At 40.3% G+C, this 13,467-nt stretch overlaps 3 protein-coding genes across 4 annotated transcripts; all 3 read left to right on the top strand.

The window, feature by feature from the left end:
• The first annotated feature begins 529 nt into the window (after positions 1–529).
• Positions 530–2,433, top strand: ppp1r27a (protein phosphatase 1, regulatory subunit 27a). Its single transcript, XM_078269725.1, has 3 exons — positions 530–984; positions 1,175–1,325; positions 2,004–2,433. The coding sequence occupies exons 1-3, from the start codon at positions 540–542 to the stop codon at positions 2,122–2,124; spliced, it is 717 nt and encodes a 238-aa protein (XP_078125851.1). The 5' UTR covers positions 530–539; the 3' UTR covers positions 2,125–2,433.
• Positions 2,434–4,077: 1,644 nt separating this feature from the next.
• Positions 4,078–8,869, top strand: mcrip1 (MAPK regulated corepressor interacting protein 1). 2 transcript variants are annotated; one of them, XM_078268898.1, is made up of 5 exons: positions 4,078–4,186; positions 4,918–5,012; positions 5,243–5,361; positions 7,902–8,006; positions 8,102–8,869. In XM_078268898.1, the coding sequence occupies exons 2-5, from the start codon at positions 5,005–5,007 to the stop codon at positions 8,164–8,166; spliced, it is 297 nt and encodes a 98-aa protein (XP_078125024.1). In that variant the 5' UTR covers positions 4,078–4,186; positions 4,918–5,004; the 3' UTR covers positions 8,167–8,869. The 2 variants fall into 2 exon arrangements, with proteins under 2 accessions (XP_078125024.1, XP_078125025.1); XM_078268899.1 differs by having other exon boundaries at positions 4,081–4,186; positions 4,972–5,012.
• Positions 8,870–9,543: 674 nt separating this feature from the next.
• alyref (Aly/REF export factor) lies at positions 9,544–12,664 on the top strand. The gene is made up of 6 exons (XM_078268897.1): positions 9,544–9,909; positions 11,318–11,476; positions 11,597–11,744; positions 11,933–11,996; positions 12,088–12,280; positions 12,365–12,664. The coding sequence occupies exons 1-6, from the start codon at positions 9,664–9,666 to the stop codon at positions 12,377–12,379; spliced, it is 825 nt and encodes a 274-aa protein (XP_078125023.1). The 5' UTR covers positions 9,544–9,663; the 3' UTR covers positions 12,380–12,664.
• The last annotated feature ends 803 nt before the right edge of the window (positions 12,665–13,467 follow it).

The raw sequence follows: 13,467 nt of genomic DNA, 5'->3' as shown, positions 1-13,467 counted from the left end.
GTCTCAAGACTCAAAGGGAACATTTTGGTTGTCAACATTTTTTATGAGGGGTGGGTGCCGTGTCAGAAGGCATGTGACTGTACAGTGGGAGGAACTGGAATAGGGCCACTCATTTCTAAGCTGAAGTCACTGGATATTAGCCCTAAAATAGCCCTACAAAGAGTATATATGGGTCCTCTTCCACTTGCCCCACCAGACAACGATTCTGTGCAACAGCAAACACACTGTGCAAAAGATCATTTTAAATTTAATTGGGAGAAATTCACAGCAAGTGAAAAAAAAAAAAAGAGGACCATACAAGCTAAAAGAAGGTGATTGGATCATAGTGAAGCAAAGGATTTGAGAAGTATTTTGCAGTAACAGCAGGAGCTACTCCAGCTGGGAACTTAAGGGATAAGAAGTGAGCGAGGAGAGGACACAAAGGACACAGAGCAAAGGATACTGCTCTTTTATTGGATTGGTGCGTTCTCTTGGATTTCTCCATTCCCTCCTCCTGGGCTGACAGCATAGGGGGAGGCAGAGCTGCAACCACCGCAGGGATGAAGTACAACTACCATGTACCGGTGTCAACGTACACACGCAGTTCACAGTACACACCAACATACAACACACCTAGCTATCACACTCCCTCACATTACACACCGTCTACACCACACTACACCTCTGCATATACCTCTCCAACAAAGTACACCCCGACACATTACAGCACAACGCATTACACCCCATCACAGTACACGTCCACTTACAAGGCTGCATCAACTTACATCCCCTCCTACAGCAAAGAGTCACAGTACAGTTCTACACGCCGCACACAAGAAAAAAAGGAAAACCCTGCACCTGTAATACCCGTCACACCTGCAAAGAGAACTGTGCACTTCCCCAATGATATCATCTTCCAGGATATTGTGAGACGGGGAGATATGGAGCAAATTGGTCGGTTCATGAGAGCAAGGAAGGTTCGTGTGGATACACTCTTCCACTCAGGTAAGTCTCCACAGCCTTGACTTTTTTGTCAAAAAGCAATTTTGAAAATTTTATTTGACATTAGAAATAATGCCAGCCAATGAGGATCGAGGCTTCGAAACTGTTTAGATGTCAATCACTGATTTGAACTGACTGCATGGCCGTGTACGGCAGTGTTGCTGCAGAGGATCTGACGTAGTCTTGTGTGCAGGTATGGCAGCACTACATGAAGCCGTGCTAACAGGAAACCTGGAGGTGGTGAAGTTGCTGGTGAAATATGGTGCTGATGTTCATCAGAGAGACGAAGATGGCTGGACGCCACTTCACATGGCCTGCAGTGACGGCTACCCGGAAATTGCCAGGTGACCTTTTACTCTTGACCCGATCATCACACTTCCTTCTTCAGCACACTGGTCGCACAGAATAAAACATGAAAGACTTCATCATCTGCTGCTGATTTCTCAAAAGCAAAATAAAACACAGTTCAATAATTTCAGTACAGAACAAATTTTACACTTTTTCTATGAAATTTGCATGCTTTAAATAACCCCTAAAAGTGTTAGAAGAGGTCACCTTATCACAATGTCCTTACTGAGAGAAAGTGTATCTGGATATGATGCTGGCAGTTTGGCTCTGAACATTGACAATAGGCAATAAAAAAACACACCCATGAAACAATGACATAATTCATCACAAAACATGGTATTCAGAATTGAGTAAACCCAGGGCTTAAAAGAGAGGGACATCGTTGGATAGGAGAGAATTTAAAATGTCAAAATACACGAGGGAATGTTTTGTGTTATACTTATATCCATAAAAAGAAAATTATGGAACTCATCCTCAATACATACAGCTTCAATAATACCACTGAATTTTGACCAGTTATTCTGAGGTCTTTGAGTCAAGATAGTGAAACAATGAAAAATCACAGCCATTGAAGAAGATCAGTTGCAGTAATAATAAACTATTCCATGGGTTTTTTTTTGTTCTCATATATGAGAACCTCTATTTAACAAAGCTCTGCTTCATTCTCCACTTAGTTATCTGCTGTTGATGGGAGCCAGCACAGAGGCAGAGAACGAGAGCGGAGAGAAGCCTGCAGACCTAATCGACCCAGACTGCAAAGAGCTGGCCAAACTGTTTGAGACGGGCTGTGTGTGATTGGGCACCAAATGGACCCAAAGTGAGATCACAGCAACAGAGAAGACGGAAAGCTCAGCAGTCACTTGGAAAAGAAAGAAAAACATATTTAATAGTATTAAACAGTGCAATACCAACCAAACTTGTAACAGGGTGGAAGAACATATAGCCAGAGTTAGGGCCACGTCACTGATCCTGTAAAGCAAAATGGTGGTTCTGTTTGCTAGTTTCAAAAGTTCTTTTTTTAATTTGCAGCCTCAAAGCAATACTCAATTAGGCTGCATTTCTGTTTCTGGTGGTTATGTTATTTTATTTCATTTTACTTTGTTTTGCGCATTTGTGTATTTGTCATACTGCCAGTGTCTATGCAACAAATGTTAATCTGCGAACATCTGTCTTCACTCTCAGCTCATGTACAGTTGTACAATACCAGCAATGTCTCACCATGGTCCAGGTCTGTATACCTATTAATTTCTGAAGGAAATTAGATTAATCTACATCCTCTTGAGCATTTCAGTTTAAGTATTCTACCAATTGTGTTAGTGTTTAGCAGTCACTTTTTAAGTAGCTGGTTGCACTCTGCAGACTGTATGTTTCCAAACTGTGTATTGAATTTAAAATGCAGAATTTGAGCTGAGATGTTTGTGCTTTATAGACATAAAATTATGCATTATGTATTCTCACTGCTGGGCAGAAAGAGGATCAGCCAAATGAATAATTGATACTTCACTGATGGTCAGAAATATAATTATAAAAACATCAAGTTTATGCTCTTTTACTGTTGCAGTATTTCCCCCTGATGTATTGCTTTTGTTTTCTGTAGTAGAAATACGAATGTCAGCAATGAAAGTCTTATAATTTTCTCCTAATTAATTATTTTTGTACATTTTCATAAATAAAGAAACCTTTTATAAATATGACTGAGTTGCTATTGTGTGGTCTGTGTAAGAATAAATGAAAGTGTATTACAAGAGAGAAAACACACCATGTCTTCATGCTGGATTTTTTCAGCCATCCTCGTTGGGTAAAGCATTGTTACTTTGCTATAAGATTAACTGGGATGTATGTGCCCTCAACTTTAGTCTTGCTTTACTTAAGTTTAGTTTTGCTGCTGCCTCTGCTTTACAATGGTAAATGATAACAAACATAAATCCTGATGTTCCTGGTATGGCATACTGACATGAATGTAAAATGAAAATACAGTAGCAACAATGACTGTTGTATTTTTATTAAAGAAGACAGAGATTTTAGTGTTTTAGGAAAACAAAATTGGGCAATTTTAGATTAGTGAGAGCATGTCTATTCACCAAAAGTTTAGTAAGATGCAGATTTACATGACCTTGATATAAGTTATAAGACATCACAATTATTAATTGTGGTATTGTTTTGATAACATAATCATACTTTTTTTCATTGAACAGAAAATCTCAGGTAGGCCTATAATTCAATTAGCCTACGTTTTATTTTTAGTGTCAAATCATAGCAGCATCATGCAAAAGGGTTCTCCAATGTTTTCTCAGTTAGCCTTTTAAAATGATATCAGATTAGTAAACAGAATGTGCCTTTGGAACATTGGATGAATGGTTGCTGATAATGGGCAATGTAGATATTGCATTAAAGATCAACCACTTCTTTCTACAACAGTCGAGAACCCTTTTGCCGTTATGTAAACACATAATGTAATCTGAAAGCTGCTGCCCTGGTTAAAAAAACAATGCAACTGATCTCAGCTGATATTCTGTCTGTAATGGAGTGGAATGGAAATTTCTAAGTATATTTCTAATATATACACTACCGGTCATAGCTGGGGGTATTGTGTGTGTGTGTGTGTGTGTGTGTGTGTGTGTGTGTGTGTGTGTGTGTGTGTGTGTGTGTGTGTGTGTGTGTGTGTGTGTGTGTGTGTGTGCATATACGCTTATATCAATCATGTAAAAAAAAATAAAATAAATAAAGACATAAAGCACTTCCGTGTCTTTTCCAAGCTTTTCCCGGAAATGATTGGTTGGCATTGGCAACGTTTTAGCCAGGTCTAACGGCGTACGAGTCTCTGAATAAAGAAACCGAAAGCAAGGGTTATAAAAAGGTTTGTTATATATCTTAACAGTGTGTCTTTTACTGTACATATTGAAAATGTTATTACTGCGTTAATCGTCTTTCTAATAAATATTTGGGACCAGTAACGCCAGCAAAATATTAGCTGATTGAAGCTAAGCTCCGACAAGACAATGTAAATCGTCCAGCTAGCTAGCTAGCTAGCTAGCTAAAGTTAGCTGAAATTATTGTGTCAGCAAATCTATAGTAAGCTATCCAGGACAAAGCTATAGGGGGACACGAATCCCAATAAGCAAAAACGATTTTAGGGACAATAAATAGTCTTGTTAATGAGAATTTGACCAGCGGCTAACCTACCGGGTCTGTTTCTATAGCCTGCTGCTAACACTACTGAAGCTACTAATGTAAAAACGTAAACAAAAGCCCCTTGGCTTGCTAACGTCAATATTTGAACAGGTTTCCCGACGCACAGCGTACCATAGCTCTATAGAAATGAGTTAACGTTAGAAACGAGGAGTTAACAACATTCATATTGTTACTAATGTTACTTGACTTACTCTTCTGAAGATATAGTTTATTGTAAGTGACTAGTAAGTAACGTTAGCTATCAAATGTAACTCTGTGGGCTAACCAGCAGTGTTACCAGTTTACTGATTCTAATAGTTAGTTTTGATGTAAATGCAGGCCTTAGTTATGTCATTTAGAAACTGACTTCTTAGATCACGTGGAGATACTATACTTTCCATTGTTGTTTATTGTTAGAATTCAGCTGAGGACTTCTGAACCTTTTTTATTCTTCAAATCCACTCACCATAGAGGAGCGAGGAGCGAGTACAGACTGCAAACAGAATGACCAGGTCTGTAACAAGTTGTGGCACTTGTGCTAATACACAAGTACAAATAGATCAGTGTTAATAGTGTTCATTAAAATGTAATCAAACATCATTTTAATGTTGTACTGCTTTGGGCTTGAGACACAGAAGAATATTATGTTTAAGTTTAGTTTACAGTCAAAAATTATAAAAAGACTTAAACCAAATGAATGGCTATTTATGCTGCTAATTTTTCTGTTTTCATGTTTGTGAAGCTCATCTGCTCCCAGGATGGTGAATAGTTACAAGCGGACTTCAAGCCCCCGATCCCCTACTAACAGTGGGGAGCTTTTCACCCCAGCACATGAGGAAAATGTGCGCTTTATACATGATAGTAAGTACGACTTCTAACATTGATTTCTTTCAAAATGATCTAAGCATTTTGTTATTTATTTCAGAATAATAGACCTCTCAGAACTAATTGAATTGTGTTGTCCGAGAACAGCTTTGACCCAAGTTTATTTCCTGTACGCTATTGACATTAGCAAAAACAGCAACAGGAAAATAAAATTTGACCTGTTTTTAAAATGTTATGCTTGAAATACTGAAAGTCCTTTTCTCCTTTCTGCACATGCTTTCCCACTTGATTTAAGTGGGTGATTATTGATAGGTCTATTGCAGGTGACTTGTCTTGTCGTGTGTTATAACTACAAGAGTAGTGTATTGATATAAAACAATTTCTTCAGTTGAAGCTCAACAGTAAACCAATCACAGCGTAAAGAGCTTAATGCAGGCCCATCAAAAAAATGTGACCATGGTGTGTTTCTGGATTCTATATATTGTGCAGCAGGTCGGGACTCTTCATTCTGATTACTTAAGCTGTTTTCACATATGAATTCCAGACTACGTCTGAGGAATTAGGTCCAAACATAGTCCTGAGTATCCCTTTCACACATGTAGCACACAACAGGAGATTGTCCGGGTCAGATGCGCTCTCCCTTACTGGAAATACTTCTGATTAATGATTTAGACGAGAGGTGGCGCTGGGTAGAGCTTGCAGCAGACAGGACATAATGTGGATTACACTGCGTCACGGAGCTGTTCATTATTTGGTCATAAGCAACGAGTCCCTTGCCGTTCCTTGAATTTGTCTGATGATTTTGGCGGCGTCGACCGACAAGTTCCAGAATCTCTTTGTCTCTCCAGTTAGACATTTTCGTTACCGTCTTCATGTAAATCACCTCATTCAGCTCATATCACTTAAATCTAGATATTACACTGTTTACAGTTTGTTTTTCAAAACAGCTTATAGAGCAAAACAAAACAGGTTATGTGCCCAGTTGAATGTGAGGACAGGATTTGTGTTGCCAATACAACATTTTCACCTGTCAGTCAGCTTTTCCTCTCCACAATGCAAGAGGCCTCACTTAACAGTCTCTCATTGTGAACGCTGATACTCATTGATTCATGTATTTAAATTGTTTGCGAACCAGGGGTTCACATTTATTGTGTAGATTTCAAAGGGGCCCTGTGGAGTTTTCTTGTGTTACTCACCAAATGGTATCACTATTCTCATGTGTTATTACAATGTTTTGTGTATCTTTGAGGTCTAACAGACATGACGAATGCTTTTCCCTCCTAAAAAAACTAATTTGTATCTTGGCACGTTACTGCCACCTGTACTGCCCTACAAAGGCAAAACGCCATAACGTCATGTTTGGTCAGAAATGAGTTAATGTCATTTTTGGTTATTTGAGACCTCCTTTATCATGTGAATAAATATCGTGAGTCAATTTGATTGTTTCAATAAGAAAATAATGGCTATGACAACCGTAACATCCAAAACGTTACGAGAAACCACAGCAGAACGCCGTAACAGCTGTTAAGGCTCTTTGCCTTTGTTGTACATACTGTACTGCAAAGTAACTTATCTGTCATATTGTTTAACTGTGTTAGTGTTGCCGCACTATCCTGATCATTATAGCACTAAATAGGAACAACCAAAGGTCTTCTATATAATTTAAAACAAATACCATGATGACTAGACCTTGGTTGGGTGTTCTTATAATGGATGTAAGTATGGTGAACAGCAAGCAAATATTGATTATATGACAGTTACTGCCTTTTGCCTTTGCACGACTCCTTGTTTTTGGCACATGATACAAAGGCAGAGTACAGTAACTGCCAAACAAGGGTCAAAGGTCAATTTTGAGGTCAAGATTTTTGCATACAAACATTTCTTCGTTATAGCAACTAGTTGTCAAATTTTGGGAGTCCTACCTATAATACTTTTGTCTGGACATAACCAAAACTTTAAAGTCATTTTTCTCAGTTTCACACTCTAGCGAGTTAAGGTCTTTTGCCTTTGCAGGGCAGTGTAGATCAGTGGTATAATATGAAACCATTAGCTTGACTATGTATCGCATCACCAGTGTGTGCACGTTTGTATGTGCGTCCTACCAAATGGTAGAAACACACTCCATAGCGCTACTAGAGGTCAAAAACACCACAGGGAACCTTTAAATTCTGAGAATAGTAGTGTCAAAGGTAGATCCGAGTGCTTGGACAGTGACAGTGCTGTGCTAATGATCCCAGACCAGTCCACAGATTGCTTTTCAGCAATCACTTCAAATATCATCATTAGAAGTATAAATAGTGCTACAGTATCTGAATCGGACAACTTAATTTGCTCACTCTGAGTACAAAGACTGGCATTGAAGCACTTACTTACTTTAAAAAGTGCTAAATAATGAGTTTGCAAGTTACAAAATGCCAGCACACTGTCTCAAATGAAGTGAGATTGGGCACTTAAACTACACATGTCACACTTTCTTTAAGTTGGACTTCTGATTTACCTTCAGTCTGTCTTCTTATGTCATTACTAACAACTAAATGTAAAAAAAAAAAAGCATTGTTGTTTTCACTCTTTCACAGCCTGGCAATGTGTGCTCCGAGACATCAGATCAACACAAAATAGTGAACGTAATGACCGTGGACCACAAGAGTATGTGGAGAAGAACCCAAATCCTAACCTACATTGTAAGTAGTGAAGTGGATTGTATCTTATATATAAGATTAAAAAAAATGAATCAAGCACAGGCCATTTAACAACTTGTGTCTGTCTGCTCTTGCAGCTTTCACACCAGTGGACCTGAGCGACCTTAAGAAGCGCAACACACAGGACTCCAAGAAGTCCTAGTCTTTCTTACGATGGTCCGGTCGTTTCTTTCCACCCATTATCCTCGAGAACTTTTCCTCCATCAGCCAGAAAGTCAGCCCTGTTGGCCAGTCTATAGCACAGAACGCCAATCTCATTTCTCAACTCTGGACCATAGCAACCCCCGTCTCTTTCTTTACCCTCTTCAACTGACTACGAAGAAAAGAACCAGGATACCGGGACAAATTCTCTCGTCTCTTGGTTCATGTTTTTTTAAGTCACAAAATCTTCATATGTACATTATGTGGATGTGACTGATGCAAACTTTCACCAACATTTGCTGACATCTGATGCTGAGGTACAAACTGTCGACACTCTCCACAGGACACAAAAGACTTCAGTCTTAAATACAAACCTTGTTTCTTGTTTTCTTTACTACTGCTACTTGTATGACTTTGGGGGGAAATGCGAAAGGACTGACTTCTATTTTTTTTTTTGGAAGATAGTTTAATCGGTAAATTGTAGAAGTAATGGAGTGGTCACATTGGATATACATTTTACTTTTACTTTTATGGGCAAGTTTTGGAAGCCAAATGCAATGTAGAAGGCCAACATTTTTATTATAAATTTTCTTGCCCTCAAATGGACTTTACTAAGTAGAGACCTCCCAGAGTATGCTGCCCCTGGTTAACCCTCCCTCCCCTAAGCCTTGAAACAAAATGTTGAATAAAAGACTTTTACAGTACTCCTGCTTGTATTTATCTTACATGAATATTGACCATGTAAACCCTAACCACTAACTAACCCAAGTGAAACTTACCCTTAATCTTACACTGGAGGGAATTTCATAAAGCCAGATAATAAGAAACGATTATGCTATAATCTTTCTGATTATATTCTGTTCTGGTTATACTTATTTTAGGCCAATTATTATTTTCATTAGCAATTATTATAATTCTTGATTAATTGATTAATCATTTGGTCCATAACTTTCAGAAAATAGTAAACAATTTCTTAGAATCTAAGTTGACATAATCAATTAGCTTGTTTTGTCTGACTGTAGATATTTAATTTAATGCCATAAAAGGCAAAGAAAACCAGCAAATAGTCACAATGAAGAGGCTGGAACCAGTAAAAATGTGCATGATTATCAAAATAATTGCAGATTGATTTTCTGCCAATCGACCAATCAATTCATCGACAAATTGTTTTAGCTCTGATTTGAATCTGTGAAACAAAACCTAAATTATAAACATGAGTTATTGAGGAACATTATCCAGTCATTCATATTGATTAGTACATTTTGTATTAACAGTATTACAAAAGAATGGCGTTTGTGTCTTGGTCACGCGTATAACGTGATGACGTTGTGTTTACGTGCAGTACGTACCGAACCAGCTTGTCTATATACAGCGGAGGTTGGCTTATTGTGTTTACTCGTCGTAGAAACTGTGAAGGGACAAGGAGAGGAAGCTATCGAGTCTAGGGTGTATTTTTTATATATATTCGTTGGCAGTTTAGTATTATTGGGGCAGCATAATGGCCGATAAAATGGATATGTCTCTAGACGACATTATCAAGCAGAACAGGCAGCAGAGAGGTGGAGGCCGCGGTGGAAGAGGTCGAGGCCGCGGAGGCTCTGGTGGCGGCCGAGGAGGAGGAGGAGGCCCTGGGCGTCTTGGAGTCAGCGGCGGAGGATTTGCAGGCCGAGGCGGCGGATCCGGCCCCATGAGGAGCCGACAGAATCTGAGCCGCGGTAGAGGCAGACCAACGCCTTACAGCAGGGTATGAGAAAATTAGAGGAATGGGCAGAAAAAGGAAAAACCTACGGCAAACCTGAAAATGCCTGGTTAACAACCTTCTATTCTCCAGTATGCTTGCTAGCTAACCCTCTAGCCAGCTTGCTAGTCAAGCGAATCAAATGTTCGCTATAACCGCGGAGTTTCCCCCGCGGGGAGAGCTCTATGGTTCGCGGTTAAGCATTAATGGAAGTTGTATGCATAGTGTGTTCCTTCTCCCACAACCCATATGTGTTACATCATTTTCCAAGAGGAGGCCTTTTTGGAGAGAGCGAATGTGTTAGCCATATTGGCTAACGAGCTAAAGGTTGGATCGTGAAGGCCTCTGCGGCGCCATTTTGAATCCGGCACCTTAAATTAAAGCTAGTAGTCCACGGTCAGTAACAGCTTTCCACCCCAAGTGTCAAAATGATGGTGAGAGGAAACCGCTTCATCGAGAAAATTCACCCGCAAATGATTTTTCCACCACTTTTGGAGTATAGTTTTTGTCTGTCCCGGTGCAGCGACCAGGCGGCCTTTTGTTCGGGAGTGGCTGGCGGGTTCCACAACAAGGCCTGTTTGGTGGCTTTTCAACCAGTGTGGCTGTTACTTGTGGATGGATCAGTGGACTTCAACCCCCTGGTAATGTTCACATAAGGCAAACCTTCACTCCTTAAGTGTGAATGAGTATTTAGACAAGCTCAACAAAGCCCCAATCAAAATGGCGTGGTCTCAAAATGGACGCTCAGATAAGCCACGCTCACATAGAGGGGGTAGCTGGCCATTTTATCTAGTTTTTACGATCCATCCACCCTCATCTTATGGACACTAACCCCTTCATGAAAGCCCGTTTCGTGGCTTGGTAAAGAACTTTTGGGCAGGCCAAGAAAACACGGTGCAACGCTGGAGGCAACACTGCTTCAGATGGCGACCCCTGTGTACCCGAGGATCATATCTGGAGAGTCTTTGGTGGAGGCGCAGATGGCAAGAGAACAATGGGCGAAGTTGGTAGCTAGCCGGGGTGGGCAAGTTGTTCAGGGGTTAGTATAGAGATTGTGGGTGGTTTTGGGATAATAAATATTGGTCAATGTTGACGTAATTGAATAAATGGATAGTCTAAGCAAATGCTGCTATACCCATAATATTTTAATTGTAGACATTATGTATAAGCTATATACAAAACATCTTTGTTAAGATTTTGTCCTGTGTATGTCCTCTGTCTGAACTGATTCACTTGCTTGTAGTGATGGGGTGGGCAGGGAACATTTGGGGATCCTCTTGGGGGAACTGAGCACCCTGGCCCTGTTGGAAGTGGAACCCCTGCTTACCCCAACACCCAGCCGTGTGGACTCTGTGATTGACAGAGGCAAGGGGATCCTGAAGTCAGCAGGTGCGTTCTCTTTCATCTGTTGCAGCCTAAACAGCTTCCAGATAAGTGGCAGCATGACATGTATGACAACGGCTTCAGTGGCTTCAGTGGCCCTGTCGGAGGTGGCGGAGGAGCTGGTGTGGAAACTGGAGGGAAGCTCCTCGTCTCCAATCTCGACTTTGGGGTCTCAGATGCAGACATTCAGGTATGTGGCTTGTTGCCTTACCCATTTGATTTTTGTGAGTGGAGCATATTCTATGTGTTGGTGTGCTAAACTGGGTGAGGCATAGGAATGGCTACTCAAGTCTCCCTTTTCTTTTCTCAGGAACTTTTTGCTGAATTTGGGACTCTGAAAAAAGCTGCTGTTCACTACGACCGATCAGGGAGGAGCCTGGGAACCGCAGATGTCCACTTTGAAAGAAGGGCAGATGCCCTTAAGGCCATGAAACAATACAATGGCATCCCACTTGATGGTATGCCTCAAACTTGATTCATATGTATCATGTCCTCTTGCTTTGAATTGAATTATGGCTGCACAAAGATTTTCAGTATGTTTAAACTTTGATAATATAAGAACATTATCTATCTGGCAAATTACTTGACTGATTGTTTCAGCACTACTGGCTTGCCTAAGTTGTGAGGCTCATGTCTGTCACTCTAGGGCGGCCTATGAACATACAGCTCGTCACATCACAGATTGACACACAGAGGCGACCTATGCAGGGGTAAGTGTGGTTCTGATATTTTATATACATTTATTTCCAAGCAACATAATGCACATTGTGGACACTGTGTGATGGGTGCTCTTGTTTTCAGTCTGAACAGAGGTGGTGGAGGCGGCATGAACCGAAATCGTGGGGGTGGCTTCAGAGGCATGCAGAGAGGCCGCGGAGGACGTGGTGCAGGCGGTGCCGGGGGAAGAGGTCGGGGTGGCCGCGGCGGTAGTGGTAACAAGCAGCAGCTGTCAGCAGAAGAACTCGACGCCCAGTTAGACGCCTACAATGCCAGGGTAGGTTGCAGTGTCAGTGAATTACCTGTTAATTAACAAATTGTGTTTTTGCAGATGTCTAATTTCATTCTTCTGTTTTCTCAGATGGACACCAGCTAAAAAATATAGTTCCTCTGGGTTGTTGTCCCTTCCTGTCTGCACAGAAGGGTGGTTGTGACAGATGTGCAGAATATTTTACACATGGTTGTCTTCTGATGTGATTGAAATTATTGTTCCAACCTCTTCTTTTAAATGCTCCGTTTTTTACCAGTACTTGTTTTTTTGTTTTTCTGACGAAAAATGGTTTTGGCTGTAGGTTAATGTGAATTGGTTTTTCCCCAGTTCTTCTCTCTACCCTGTAGTTAATGACACTTGTAATAAAACCTACAGTGAATATTAACCAAATACTGTCTCTTTATGTTCTTGGGTCTGCTTGTCTATCCTGTTTTTAAAATGAAGGGGAAAGGGTCCCTACAGTTTGTGCCAAACTAAAATGGGTTGATTGTCCACATGCTTATTAATGCACTGTCTCTATCAATATAAAACCTGCAGACCACCCCCCCAATCAATTTATATTGTGTTGGTTGGCATCAACTGACTGCCATTAGTATGAAATAATTACCTTGCACGGCAGCTGGATTGTCACGATATAACAAACCCCATCTGGTGTGTCAGGTTATTGAAATCAAGCCTTAGATTATTCTAAGATCTAAACAATAGATTTTATGTAGCATTTCAATGTGAAGGACTGCTGCATTTACCTGATGGGATTTTGATCCTTGTAATATGTGTGTTCCATTTTAGGGTTTTTGTAATGTCTGCAACACGTGCTACACACTTTGGACTCAACTACAGGTTTAACTTTTTCCCAAAGACACCCAATGTAATACTAATGAAATCGCTAACTACCATAAAACCACACCTATAGAACGTGGCCAAGCATCTGCACATCTAGTCTGTATGAGTCTAAAGTTATTTGATGACAGACTGGAGTTGTTTAATGGTAAATATTTGTTGGTTGCCTGGTTTTTCTGTCAGTCCATATTACTTAGCTGGAAAGGGAAATTTCCCACAGCTAAGCTAAGCAACCTAAGCAGTGTCATTGTCAAGACTCATGATCGAACCATAGACTGTTAATATATGTGGATTGAATACAAACAGTTGTAACCCACAATTCATGCTTCACTGCCACATAAAAGCCACTAGAT

The sequence above is a fragment of the Sander vitreus genome, chromosome 15, assembly GCF_031162955.1.
Source record: "Sander vitreus isolate 19-12246 chromosome 15, sanVit1, whole genome shotgun sequence".
Classification (NCBI taxonomy): domain Eukaryota; kingdom Metazoa; phylum Chordata; class Actinopteri; order Perciformes; family Percidae; genus Sander; species Sander vitreus.
This window is presented reverse-complemented; position numbering and strand designations above follow the sequence as displayed.

Coding starts and splice junctions, on each gene's coding strand:
- ppp1r27a (XM_078269725.1), top strand. CDS start 540: ATGAAGTACAACTACCATGTACCGGTGTCAACGTACACACGCAGTTCA. Junction 985..1,174: donor GGATACACTCTTCCACTCAG/GTAAGTCTCCAC, acceptor TCTTGTGTGCAG/GTATGGCAGCACTACATGAA. Junction 1,326..2,003: donor GGCTACCCGGAAATTGCCAG/GTGACCTTTTAC, acceptor TTCTCCACTTAG/TTATCTGCTGTTGATGGGAG.
- mcrip1 (XM_078268898.1), top strand. Junction 5,362..7,901: donor TGTGCGCTTTATACATGATA/GTAAGTACGACT, acceptor ACTCTTTCACAG/CCTGGCAATGTGTGCTCCGA. Junction 8,007..8,101: donor CCCAAATCCTAACCTACATT/GTAAGTAGTGAA, acceptor CTGCTCTTGCAG/CTTTCACACCAGTGGACCTG.
- alyref (XM_078268897.1), top strand. CDS start 9,664: ATGGCCGATAAAATGGATATGTCTCTAGACGACATTATCAAGCAGAAC. Junction 11,477..11,596: donor TCTCAGATGCAGACATTCAG/GTATGTGGCTTG, acceptor TTCTTTTCTCAG/GAACTTTTTGCTGAATTTGG. Junction 11,997..12,087: donor CAGAGGCGACCTATGCAGGG/GTAAGTGTGGTT, acceptor TCTTGTTTTCAG/TCTGAACAGAGGTGGTGGAG.